Below are 14,717 nucleotides of genomic sequence, written 5' to 3' on the forward strand. Positions count from 1 at the left end.
GATAAACATTTTTGATTGTTTTAATCCTGAAGTCCTAATTAGAGATAGAATTGAATCTATAATTTAAACTTCCCCAATCCTGAATTTAACTTGACTGAATGTAGATACACGTCTACAATTTTTTTTTGTATATCCGGTTGGATTATTGGAGAGTTAGTAATATCTCCATCAAAAAGTCTTTTTGTCTCACTGGCTACAGAACTAAGCTAGATTTCTGGATAAGAACCATGAACTTTTGCTACATAGCCTGGGACCTTTACGTGTGCCATTTTTCTGTGTTTTATCAAAGTTTCATAACTGGGTTTGTCACGGAGATTTGATGTGCAAGAACAATGTTGCCAACTGATGTTTGTTTTCTGCTTTGTATGCTTGATGGAAGTCACCAGGTTTTAATATAAAAGACATTTTTTATTCTTCCACAATTTTAATTTATTTTAAAAGCGCTTTCACCGGTTAAGGCATCATAAGTTATTGTTTACAGAAAAACATATAAAATAGAAACAAAACATATTATAAAATGGTTAGAATAAGATTTCAAACTAATTGTAAAGACCAAAAACTAATAAATTATAAAAGTACATAATTTTTCAACGGATTTCTTCTTTTACTAATGGTAGAAAAATATCACTGAAATTTACATTAGTTGGGAAATACATTTATCTTTCAAAACCGTCATACATACATTTTCAATTTTGTTTCTTTTAATCCAGGAAGATTCTTTAAAAACTACACTTGATGATTCAAAATTTATGTGGTGATTTTCCTTTATAGCATGGTCAACTAATTTAGATTTTTCAATGTTTTCTTTTTCACAATTGTAATAATGTTTTCTTAGCCTCGTTTCCACAGGTTTTGGTGTTTGGCCGATATAAGTCTTTTTGCATCCACAGTCAGTTTTATATATTACATTTTTGGTTTCCTGTTGTTTGTTTTTTGGTTTTAATTTTGTTAAGTTGCTTCTTAGATTATTTTGTGACTTAAAAACAGTACGGATGTTATATTTAGAATTTATCTTATACAAAACTTTTCCGATGTTCCTTTTACATAAGGAATAGTCACAGTAGTAAGATAATTAGGATTGTCTTTTTGTTAATTTGCTTGTAACTTTTGTGTTTAGTCTTAGCTCATTCAATAATTGACCGAGGATAGCTATTTTTAAACAAAAGTTCTGGAATGTCATTTTCCTTTAAATTGTATCTTTGTCATGACTAATGACAAAGTTTATGTTCATGTTGCTGATGTTCATGTTGCTGATGTTTATGTTGCAGCTGGACCAGATGACCCTGGCACTACCCAGCCGAGATTACTACCTGAAGCAGAGCAGTGAGGCTGACTACCTGGGCGCCTACCATCGTTACATGACAGAGGTGGCGATACTGTTGGGAGCTGACAGCGACACCGCAGGTGCAGAGCTTCTCCAGGTCATCCAGTTCGAGAAACGTCTTGCTAACGTAAGTTTCTAGAGCTTTGAAATTTAAATAACTTGCTGTGACAGAATTTTTGATTTTCTTAGGATGATAATAGTTGAACTTGCACTGCTAAAGACCGTAGTTTGTGTTGATGTCTTCACCCCAAGAAGTACATCAGAGTTCATTCAAACAGTGGTGTGCGGTGAGATGAAGCTAATGAAGCACTGCTTCATTAGGTGGATACAATTAATTTTGTAAATATTTTGTTCCAAAAACTGTTGAAAATAACTGTTGAGAAATAAGCCTGATGCGTTTTAAAAACACAGTTCTTTGATAATGTTCCTCTGTTTATGTTCTGCGTCTCAAGTGAAGCTGGGATGCAATAGCTTCGGTAGACAGCCTGCACATGCATAGAGTTCATGGTTAGGGTGCTGGGGGGAACGGGAGCAGTATCTGGTGTGCGACCATGGAAGCTAGCTGCTCTAGACAAAGACATACGATTGATCCCGACTGCTGTCGAACGTGTCATCCGAGTTTTGCTGAAGGGCCGAATGCTTACCACACAAATTAAAAGCTACTTGTTTGTATAAATTTGCATAATTTTTACTATAAATTTATAAACTTACCTATCTTATTACATTGAAAAGTATGCAGAAATAATAACTTATACTTCACTGAAAAGCAATGTTATCATAAATATAAAATTATTCATAAAAAAGTTTTTTTTTATTTAAATTTTACCTTGTTACATAAATTTAACATTAGATGTACTAAACACGTGATATTTCTATGTTTTCTTACACTTCAGTTGCATTGAAATGTGCGTACAAATGCAAGCATTTAGTCTAAAAATATGAAAAATTGTCTTTGTGGGGTGTCCTTCTGGACCCCCCTCTGATGGCACCTCTGCTGCACCCACTTACATGACCACCGCACACCGCTGCATTCTAACCACATTTTTATTATAAAATATTAACCCTTTAACAGTTTTGTATTTGTACCTAAAATTATGTTTTTTGCTGAATGTTTTTCCTGTTTTTACAGATATGGTTTAGTAGACTTTAAATATGTTACTTTTTACGCAAACAAGTTATTTGTAGAGTCTTTTTCAAATTTTTTTTATACATCGTCCATCTCGTAATTTTCACTATCCGTATTTGTATTATAATCAGGCATACAAAGCCAATCGTCTATTTGTGCATTGGATATTTCCAAAGTACAATGTACACTAGAAATAAAACCGTAAAATACTCACACACACGGTAGCTGTCTGCACTGTGAGACTACAGCGAACTCACCAAGGTGCAAACACTCATGACCAAGTGCTGACATCTAGTAGAAAACACCAGAACTACATGCGTGTCACACAGTTGTCAAAGAAATGCTTCTTTTGCAATATTACGGTAGACTACAGAATAAAACAGAAACCATATAACAATTCATAATATTACATCAGTACCATACATTTTATGCAATCTCTTTGAACGTAAAATTACGTGAAAAACCGTGAAGGGGTTAATTTTTGGGTAATACTGGCAAGAGGGACTTGACCCTTGACTTACATCTTATCACTGTCACTGACAGAACATTCTCTTATCTCATATCTTTACTTTTTGAGTCAGCCAAACTACAACACTTTACTTAACTGTCATGATATTACCACTTGAATCAAGCCCATTACTCGCATGATAAAATTCAAGAAACAATATATACTCTCCTTCCTTTTTTTGGGAATCTCCTAATTATCTTTTTTATTTTATCCTCTTTATCTGATTTCTCCAAGATTATCTTTGGAATTTGACGTTGACAGCGAGATGCAACTAGACCTTCGCGTAGGTAGATTACTGAAATAAATATAATTCATTCAGAGTATCTTTGTTTTTCTTGAAATCTCATTTATATTGTGTAAAATTTCAATTTTTCCCCAAAGAAGTATATCTGAGTAATAATGGTTTAGAGATTCTCTGATGCTATCACTCTTGCGTGAACAAACTGTTGGCAGGCGTCTCTACCGGAGGCCGACAGACACGACACAAGCTCCATCTACCGCAAGCTGACTTTGGCTCAGCTGCAGCTAGAAGTTCCGCAGATCAACTGGCTCGAGTATCTGACGTCGTTCCTCGATGCGGACATCACCCATGACGAGATGGTGGTTGCGTACGCGATGCCGTACTTCATAGAGATGGGCAAGATCATCGCTGACTCAGACCGCAGGTACGTTTGGGCCATTCGCTCATGATGAACCAACTAATGATATTATCATCCCAACTCACGTGTGGTAATAGAATTATGTTGACAAATGATCTGTATTAAATCAGATACAATGATTCTTGTTAATTCACAACACAGTTTAACCTCAGAATATCCCATCAGGTGAATTTAGTCAGGCATCACCCAATTGTTAGGCAAAAATGAAGATAGAAGACAACAAACAACGTGGTAGTAAAAAATGGATTGATTCCATGTGATATCTCTGGAGTAGTTGTTTCCATTGTCTCCAATTAATAGGTAAACTATTTTTTAAATAGCTGTAAAAATGTAAAACTATTGGGAGTTTGTTTTGATGAGCATATGACATGGACAGGACAAATACAAAACTTATGTAAAAAACTCAATTCTATTTGTTTCAATATGAGCTGTGTTACACACATCACAAGTTTAAAAACAAAGATGACCCTGTACTATGGCTATTTTTACTCAATTATGAAGTTTGGAATTACATTGTGGGGCTCAGTATAAATAGCAGAAAAAGTGTTAAAAATCCAAAAAAAGATTATAAGAATAATGACATTCTCATCCAGAAGAAGTTCTTGTAAAGAAAAATTTAAGAAACTGAAGATTCTTACTGTCCCTTGTGTGTACATGTATGAAGTACCGAGTCAAGTTCATCAAAATTTGAACTGGTTTTCTAAAGAAAAAACTATTCTTCAACACAATACTAGAAATACCAATTTGTTAATATATCCTGTACACACCACAGCCATATTTGAAAAAAGTTTTTATTATATGGGTATTAAACTTTACAACAAATTGCCTAACAATTTCAAACAAATGCCACAAGTTGAATTCTTAGATAGAATAAAAAGTATGTTTGTCGAAAAGGCCTACTACAAGATTTCCTAATTTCTAATTGACAAAAACATAATAATCTAGTTATGAAGATTAAGTGTTTTCTCCTAAGAAACGTAATTTAATATAATAAAAATTCAATAATTGATCTCCATTTTGTTATTTAAATATGTTATATTGTTACCAATTATATTGTTTGATTTGTTAATGGTTTTATTAATTTTATTGTTTTAATAATTTTATTGTTTTATTTGTTAATTGTTTTACTAATTTATTGTTTTATTTGTTAATTGGTTAACTAATTTTATTGTTTTATTTGTTAATTGTTTTACTAATTTATTGTTTTATTTGTTAATTGGTTAACTAATTTTATTGTTTTATTTATTAATTAGTTTAATGAATGATTGTTATTACGTTATGGTGTACTACAATATTTTAATGTTATCTGACTCGGGAATGCTTTACAAAATAAATGTTTGACATAGGTTTTAATACTGTTAATTAGTTTATAGTTAATTTATTCATAGCTGAAAATGTTAATACTGTTATTTATATTAGAGCTTATTTATTTGTTAGAAAATCATTTCAGCTAGAATCTTGTTCTTGTTAAATTTATTACTACTAACGATGGGAGACCGAAAAAAGTGAAATTTCTGACTATGTCATCTGTCTTACCAGCATAGCTGGATCTTGTAAGATGTAGTATGACAATAAACATTCATTCATTCATTCATTCACTCTCACTAAAAACTTTAACTTTGAGAAATCAAATTCCACTCGATTCACCAGTGGCGTATCATTGGTGAATTTTTCAAAATGAGGTTGTTTATTTGGAGTTTGTACGTATGGGATAGTTGAATAACTCTAGCAAAAACCCATGATTATGGTCTAGGTCAAGTATAAAATACCAGTATAACTAATGTTGGTTGACAACCTTAGCGTGGTTTAAATTTTCTCAATAATTTTCCCTTTGATTATATTTTGGGCCCACATTTGAGACTTACTGTTGGGGGGGTTGAAACCTCCATAATCACTTCTTAGTGAAGAAGCCATTGGAATTCACTATCAACAATTTAAAATGTCGATATAGGTTTTTCTACCTTTAAACTGTAAATGTTTTTACTTGAATAACTTTCTCTATAAGTGTTTTACACAGCTGAATTTTAGTGCAGCTAAACCAGTCCTTAAGATTCCTAGTACTCCGGCTTATAGATGATTTGATTGCCATTCTCATAACTTTTTTATTCATAGCATTTTTTCACTGAAGGCAGGAAGCTTAGACATTGCACTCAGTCATACAAGGACCTTAGCGCTGCTTCCGAAGTGACAGGATGGGTAAGGTTAGGGTGCAGGGGCCGCCTCCTATCGAGATCCATGAAGAAGAATTAGGGCACTAATCTCAGTCATGTTCCCCTGGAAGAAGGGGAGGCCAGCTCTGAACCAGCCTCTCCAGTCAAAGTAGGCAGGGGGTGGCACACCCTTGTTGAGGCTAGCAAGAACCTCTGAGGTTAGGGAATGAACCCCACCAACTCCAACAGTCATCTCCCGCAGTAGACTAGACCTATCGAATTGCCCTTGAACCCCAGAATCTCGACATTTCCTGTTAGTAAGGCCGCTCCTGGACATTACAAGTAAACCCTCCTGGGATTTCATTCATAACACAGTATAGCATGAAGAATTATGATGATCAAATAATCAAATTTTAACTTCCATGGAAATATTTGCTTTGGAGTCGGTCCAAAAAAATGTGTTTTCGTGAAAGCGTCCCCCAATATATGTGTACATTTGTATAGGTGAGTATGAATCATAGGCTGTGATTTGCAAACAAACCGTGTTGCCCGAATTTGTCCTGTACATTTAATTATTGAATATTTTGATGGATTTTCATTTTGATTTTTTTATATGTAACTAGATTTTTTTATACAAAAAACAACCAGTTTTAAGAGGGAAGTACAACATTGTAGCAGTTTGTGTTACATATAATAATAATAATAATAATAATAATATGATTTATTTTCTCAAAATACATTACAGAATTGTACAGAAACCATGTTTACATCCAATATTACCATAATATCTACTAATGTACAATAGAAATACAAATATAAAATATACGTTCTAATAGAGAAAATAACTAACCTCCAAGGCAAAGCCTGTGTGGAGGAAATTAACACACAATTTTTCCTAGAGTGATGGCTAAATCTTCTATTTAACATAAAATATATAGATCCAAACTTTAACTACTATATGTATAATACATTAACTAATATATAAATTTCACAAAGTTGTTACTAGTGGAAATTTATTATGAATAAGATGAGTTGTTAAACATCTCATAAACCGTAAGTGCATAACACTTTTTTAAAACAAATTCATTAAGATTTTATGACCATTAAATTTGAGGACCCAAACTACTTCCGAGATTTTCCACAAGTGTAGGAATAGAGGTCTATAATGTCTACAATGTAAAGAAAGAAAGTTTGTCCATAATTTGTTTTAAGATGCAGTGATAAAGGAAAAAATACTATCTACACATAACATAGCTGTAGTGAAAAAGGTGAGTTTAGCTCCAGTTTACCTTTCTCTTATCTGAAATCTGATGCTGTCACAGACTTTTGACTTCTGGACTCATATTTGTTTGAAGAGATCTAAAAAAGTCTGCAACGAAGAAGCTCAATATTAACTCTTTACATCGTTTCGACATCAGACACAACCAGACTACAAAATATAGTTTTAATCCAGGTAGAGAGCTACTCGTTGTCATTATAGAAAACTCGGTTTTTTACCGCGCTTAGGGATTGTGTTAGAAACTATAGTCGACTCAATTGTGCACCTGTGAAACAATGTGAATACCTCTTCACCTATATCACACTATATTTTTTAGTCTGTCTCTGATGTCGAAATGATGTAAAGAGTTCATTTTGAGCTTCTCCGTTGCAGACTTTTTTTGGATCTCTTCAGACGAACACGACTACAGATTCCAGGAGTAAATTCTGTGATAGTGTCAACATTCACAATACTATCCAATCGTGAGTTGTATTGTACAGGGTGATCCACAACTACGTGATGTGGCGCCTGGTGATGGACATAGTGCCGCACATGATTGACGAGTACCAGCAGAAGCACACGGAGTTCCGCAGGATCATGCAGGGGATACAGAGCGAGCGCAACCGCTGGTCACAGTGCGTCGACTGGACCAATAAGAAGCTGGGGATGGCAGTGGGCGCGCTGTACATCCGCGACAACTTCAACCAGGACAGCAAGGTGTGGTGCAGCCATTTCACTCTGAATTTGTAAAGGTCACTTAACGCTAGAGGATTTTTGAAGACTTTTTTTATGGCATTTCAAGGAACATTTCTGAGGTTTTCAATATTCACAACATTTTTTTGTACTTCTGGTGTTAACCTTTTTGACTCATAACTTATTTGCCTTGATATTGATATTGTATCCTTCAAGGAAGCCATAATCAAAAGTAAAGGGCTAAGAAGCCCTTTCTAACACAACCTGGGGACCAACGGCTTAAAGGTGACTTCCGAACCACCACGAATGGCCGGGCAGGCGGGCTGCTTGCAAGGACAGGATCGCTCAGCGGTCACCCATCCAAGCAGCAGCCACGCTCAATGTTGCTTAATTTGGTTATCTCACAAAAACCACTGTACCAGCTACTCTGCGCCATTCGCAAATAATTAGACAATTTTTATAACATTATCTATGAAAATATTATAATGAAGTGTTATGTTCGATATTACTAATCATACTTTTATTTCTGGCAGTAGTACATGAGTGAATCAGTTTCTACGTCAATCTATGTAGATAATTTTTTATTCTTTTTTAAAAGGTTTCTTCATAATACAATGACATTTTTGAAAAATAATCTAAAACTTTACATTCAACATGGTAATCTCAAAACAATACTGAAATTACCTAAAGCACAGTATTTTACTTTTTCAATGATCCAACTTCTACCAATAAAGTGACAATTTTTTGGCTCTCCAGTAAATTTGAGATTGCTCACTATCGATCCACAAATAGTGATCTGTTTGTGTAGGAGGTGGCGTTGGCGATGATTCACACAATCCGAGAGGCATTTAATGAGCTGCTCGCTGAGAACCACTGGATGGATGACGAGACGAGAGCTGTGGCCAAAGAGAAAGCCGACGCTATGAATGAAAGGATAGGGTATCCTGAGCTGCTGACAGAACCAGAGGAACTCAACAAGGAGTACATAATGGTGGGCAATAACAGTTATTTATATGTAAAACTTAAAGCTATTAGATAAAATAAATGTTGACCATCATGTGATGAGTTCACTTTTAGGCTGGGTTAATGTTTTAATTTCAGTCTTTTGCCTCCAAGCTTACTTCTCTAAAAGCAGAAAAAATATTTTAAACCTCTTTTTACTCCACAAGGATTAATAGACATTGAAAGTCAGAATTGTGGCAATTTTTGAATGAGGCTCAAAAAGAAGGTGGTTGAAGATAAGAAGTGTGATTTTTTCTGTAAACATAACGAGTTGTAACATCAGGGAGTGGTGAATTTTCAATAATTTATTAATTAAAAAATTTACATGTTTTATTACTAAGAAAATACTATTTTTATACTTTAAAAAATTCTATCACTCCATTCAGTCACTATTCATTTGTATTTTGTAAAAAAACCTTACAAACACTGATTTACAACATTTTAAAAACTGATTATTAGTTTCTACAGAATTAAGGAAGATAATAAATTAAGTTCACAACAACAGAAAAATATTGCACAAGGTTTTTAAAGTTTTATTGCATAGCATCATTAACCTGTACAATAATATGAAGGTGTAGTTTATTTGTTTGAAAACTGCTGTTTTGATGAATTACCGTAAAAAGATATTTTTATAGAACCGCTTCTTAAATTTATCAGTAAATCATTGCAAGAATGTAGCCAGGAAAACATTTTTTGTGGGGGGTCGATACAACTGATATTTTCCCAAAGTGGACAGAGAATAAGGCCCCATTTTGTTCCTTAAAGGAACCCGTTTCTTTTTTTTTTCTTTTCCTTCCTGAGGGAAAAGGACAGTTTGTCCCCGCACTTAGTCCTAAAAGGACCTTTGTGTCTTAAAGTCTGAGGCTTTTGCAAAAACCAATCAGGTTTGAGGGCTCCTGTTCTCTGATATCCTTGGGGCTGAGGAGATATGCTCACAAGAATCTTTTCCGAGTTTCTAAGATGGCAGAACAATCTAACCAAATGTGCTCTGCTGACTCCTCCTCCTCTCCACAGAGTCTACACCCGTTACTCTGGCTAAGGCCTACCTTCATAAGATGATTCCTTACAGGGCCATGTCCTGTCAACATTCCTAATATTAGTCTTATATCCTCCTTATTCTGGTCTAAGAGAGTTGCCCACCCTTTAAAGTAAGGAGAGATAAACAATTTGGATAGTCTTAATCCTGAGGCTCTACTCCAATTATTGTGTCTTATCCTCTTTTCCCAATCTTTGACCAGAGCTTTAATGTTGGAGAAGGCTATCCCACAACCTGGCTCAGGCTCCACCATTGTGGATTCCACTCCCTTTTTGGCGAGGATGTCTGCTTTTTCATTCCCATGAATACCTTCATGACCTGGTACCCAACCGAGTGTTACTCTGTTATTCATTGCCAGCTCTGCTAGAGCATTCCCAGACCCGTTTCTTTGTTGAGAACGATCTTTCAGCAATACATGCCAGTAATACTGAATTATTTAAATAATAATAATAATTGTTTACTAAAAAAGTAATTGAAAATTTGGGGGGGTCTGGACTCCCCTCACTGGCTACGCCCTTGAATCATTAGATTATCAATAAAACAAATCGTATATATGAAATACTGTTCCAAAACCTGTAGTTTCCGTTCTCACAATACAAACTTGTCCACAGTTAAATGTAACCGAAGACCAGTTTCTGACTAACATATTCAATGTGCTGCGCTACGACGCTTACCACAACCTGCAGAAGCTGCGTCAGCCTGTCAACAAGGACAAGTGGTCGACTGAGCCGGCCATCGTCAACGCCTTCTACAATCCTAACAAGAACGACATCGGTAAGTACAGAAACAATTATGTATCAGTTGCCTATTACTTACATGGATAATAATAAAAATGAAATTATATTATATATTTATAAAAATTATTTATTGATAATTTTAATTCCGTCTTATTTATTATTTTTTCCAGTATTCCCAGCTGGAATTCTCCAGCCGTTGTTCTACAGCCAACATTTCCCCAAGTCTCTGAACTACGGAGGGATCGGAGTCGTAATCGGCCATGAAATCACTCACGGTTTTGATGATAAAGGTCAGTTTAACTTTGTGTAATGGCAGTTTTTGGTCTGGGTTTTCTTTAGATTCACTCAATCCCGTAAAGCAAACGGTAAAATATTTATATTCATTTCTAACTTTCCACATTATCAAAACTCAATGTAATTTTTCTGAAATACTGAGTTTTCTCTATGTCTCTACAAATTTCTTTTAATGCTGTACACTAAGCGGTCAAGCCATCCATGATAATCAATCAGAAATAGCTTTCTTTATGTGTGGGTGTTGTTCACTGCGGAGACATGATTTACATGTATATCAAAAGTCAATTCGAGTTCAGAGCTAAAATTTTGTACATTCTTACCACATCAGGACCACACTTAAACATACAGTTCAACATTCATGCATCCTTCATCCATTGCCAATTTTCCACCCACAGCGCCGAAGTCAATCTCCTGATTGGGTGATCTCCCACTCAAATGCCAAAAACTCGGTAACATTATGAAATGCTTTGATGCTAAAAAGCGTTTCTAACGATGAATTGAACACCTGCCTGTGAGGGCAGATGATTATAAACTACCATTCTGTGTTTACCAGTTCGGTAGTTTCCTCTGCCTCTGGTCTCATAGGAATGAATGTCTTGGCCAGTTGTCACGGCACATTTACACATACAGAACAGAGTTGTTTCGAAAATGTAGAGACTTGGCAGAGTCAACAGCCGGAATCTTTTGAAGGTTTCTCTACTAGACTCTCTGAAATTCAAATGAGCTATTATTCGAATCGCTTGCTTCTGCAATTCGAACACTCTCGTGAACTGGTTGTTTGCACAGGCACCCCACAATACCATTCTGGGTAAGTTGGGGGTAAATCAATCCATAGTACACCGTCATCAGAACCAGAGTAGGGCAATACTTGGCTAAAGACCTCAAGACGTAAATGCCCGAGAATAATTTGGCACAATGTGGTAATTCCATGTCAACCCGGGATCTAGGTGTATTCCAAGGAATTTAGTGCTGAAACTTCTTCCAGAAATGAATCTGCTAACATGACAGCAGGGCCATATTCTGGGTCTGAAGGCCACAAAGCAAAGTTCATGACATTGAATTTTGTTGTGTTTGTTTTGAGATTGAGACTGTTGAAATGTTGAACGCAATTTTGATTTCAACAAAAGTCTGTTCTTTCAAAAGAGATTTTGATTTTCCACTGAAACAGAGAGTCGTGTCATCAGCATACTGCATGATTTCTCCATGCAGTGGTGGTGAACCAATGTCATTGACATATATGAGAAATAGAATTGCACTGAGAATTGATCCCTGCGGGACCCCATAACTCAACTGGATTGGATTTGAAAGTTGATTTGAGATTTGGACAACTTGAGTTCTGTCACTTAGAAGTGAACTAATCCACAAGTATGGCACGCCTCGCATGCCAGGTGATTCCAGTTTTTCAAGCAAAGTTTTGTGGTCAAGGTTAAAGTCTTTGTCATCGGATACGATGCAGGAATGATAATTCCTGCACAAATGAGTTCTCCTACGTTCTTTTTCGTTGTGTAAGCTGTATTGAGTCCAGTGAAGTATAATAATGTGTACAACAAGAAATGTTGCAGTAAAATGTTGAAGATGAAGATACAACATTACTAGATTGAAACATAACTTACAAATTGTTGTTTTTCAATGCTTATGAAATTGGGTGCTTTCAACATTCTTGATTGACGAAAAGAGAAAACAATCTGTTACAGAGTAAAGTGATCTCACAAAAATTTCTATAAAAAAAGAAGTTTCCATCACTTATTTAGCTATATAAAACCTACCAGTGGCGTAGATAGAAATTTATTTATGGGGCTGACACACAGGGTGGTTTAGGAAACATCAAATACCCTCTAAATAGGAATCTTCCCATTGAAAATGTTTCTATTTAAAGACTTTATAAATATTTTATAGCTTAAAAAAGATACTGGGTGTAATTTTAATGTACATCTTTCAAAATTTCTTGGAGAGGGGGTCATGGGCCCCTTGAGTCCCTCTTATATACTTCCCTGCATCCGGACCTAATTTGTATGAATGCAACTATTGACATAAACTTTTTGAAGCAGTAAAATGCCTTTGAGAAGAGCATTATTGCACTGTAAACACCAGTGCTTTTTTTTGTACCTTTCTTGACTTCTCTCAGTATTCTTCCCCCTCCCTTACTCCCTGATTATTCCTTTTTTAACCGTTACTCCATGAAATTGTGTCTGCAGGCCGGCAGTTTGACAAGGACGGCAACATGATGCAGTGGTGGAACAACGCCACGATCCGGGAGTTCCGAGAGCGAGCTCAGTGCTTTATCGACCAGTACAACCGCTACAAGCTGGACGAGGTGGATCAGTTCGTCAACGGCCGGATGACCCAGGGCGAGAACATCGCTGACAATGGAGGCCTAAAACAGTCATACAGGGTAATTTAAATTAATATCCTCTAAGGTTTTTATTTTCATTATGTTATGATAATAGACATAGGTTAAGTGGTTAGAGAAACAGTCAAACCTCGATATAACAAATTTCCTCAACAAGACACATTTTTTTAAATCCCCTTGAAACTTTTGTAAATCTTAAAGCTAAAAACACCTCTATACAACGTAGTAATTAGATAAAACCTCCATAAGACAGATTTTTGTGTGATTTGACCCTCTAGTTTATCTTTTTTACTTGCTAATCTCAGTATATGTGTTACCACTGGAATCCAGTGTAACATACTATGGTAGGAAGAGTTGATCCTATTTGAATGTTGAGTTTAGCTCCAGTTCACCTTCCTTTTATTGCAGTGTCTGGAATATGACGCTGTCTCAGACTTGACTCTTGGAATCTGGATTTATGTTTGTTTGAAGAGATTAAAAAAAAGTCGGCGAAGAAGAAGCTCAAAATAAACCTATACATCGTTTTGACATCAGAGATACATGTAAATTTATAGGTGTCTCTGACGTTGAAATGGTGTAAAGAGTTCATATTGAGTTTCTTCGTTGCTGACTTTTTTCGATCTCTTCAGACGAACATGACTCCGGGTTTGCAAGAATCAAGTCATATTCCAGACACTGCAATAAAAGGAAGGTGAACTGGAGCTAAATTTAACAATCAAATAGAATTCCATGTGTGTTTAAAAGAAATGTTACTTATTTTTCATCTGCATCACTCATCCCTAATATGAATATTTGGAAAATAAAGTCCGATCTCTCACAAAAAGTGTTTTGTTTTCTAATTGCAGCTTGAGACTTAATTCTAGATGTTCTTGAGATTGCTAAAATACTTCTACTTACACTGAGAACTACTTCAATTACGTAGTAAGTAAACGTTCTCTATTTCTAGAACACCCTTTCCTTTGCTGTAAACGAGCATCATCTTCCTAAACATCTTCCTCTTCCCAAGAGCATTCACTTCTAGTTGGTTTATACCTTCCAGTTGAACTTACCACTGGGCACAGCAAAAGCAGATGTGTCACTTAAATCTGGGCAACCTTATGGATGTCCAGGAGCGGCACATCACTAACCGCAAATGTCTATATTCGGGGGTGCGAGGGTAATTCGATAGGTCTAGTCTACTGCGGGAGATGACTGTTGGAGTTGGTGGGGTTCCCTGGCATTAAAGGCTGTTGTTAGAATGGACATGAGGAAGTACCTTCCTCTATCTGCTTTGCTAGAAGAGGCTGGTACAGAGCTGGCTTCCCCTTCTTCCAAGGAGACATGACTAAGAATAATGCCCAAAATTCTTCCTCATGGATCATAACAGGAGGCAGCTTCTCCCCTAAATCTTACCCATCCTGAATATACTGTCACTCCAGAAGCATTACAAAGATCCTTTTAGGATTACGCACAAAGAAAGATTTCTTCATCTTCTTGTGCAGAAAAAAGCATCTTCCTTCTTCCCACTTTCTTCCTGAGCACCTTCCTTCACAAATTTCAAGATCTGTACTAAAATTTACTAAAAAAAACACACTGAACTC

General features: G+C 35.8%; 1 protein-coding gene across 3 annotated transcripts in view; it reads left to right on the top strand.

The window, feature by feature from the left end:
• Window positions 1–14,717, top strand: part of LOC124366407 (neprilysin-1-like) — a 157,044-nt gene that overhangs the window by 142,041 nt on the left and 286 nt on the right. For all 3 annotated transcript variants that reach the window (XM_046822933.1, XM_046822934.1, XM_046822935.1), the window contains 7 exons: window positions 1,269–1,451; window positions 3,412–3,623; window positions 7,526–7,742; window positions 8,527–8,709; window positions 10,368–10,530; window positions 10,664–10,783; window positions 12,983–13,179. In XM_046822933.1, the coding sequence (XP_046678889.1) occupies window positions 1,269–1,451; window positions 3,412–3,623; window positions 7,526–7,742; window positions 8,527–8,709; window positions 10,368–10,530; window positions 10,664–10,783; window positions 12,983–13,179 (1,275 nt within the window). The remainder of the gene's footprint in view (window positions 1–1,268; window positions 1,452–3,411; window positions 3,624–7,525; window positions 7,743–8,526; window positions 8,710–10,367; window positions 10,531–10,663; window positions 10,784–12,982; window positions 13,180–14,717) is intronic.

This window comes from Homalodisca vitripennis, chromosome 7 (assembly GCF_021130785.1).
Source record: "Homalodisca vitripennis isolate AUS2020 chromosome 7, UT_GWSS_2.1, whole genome shotgun sequence".
NCBI lineage: Eukaryota > Metazoa > Arthropoda > Insecta > Hemiptera > Cicadellidae > Homalodisca > Homalodisca vitripennis.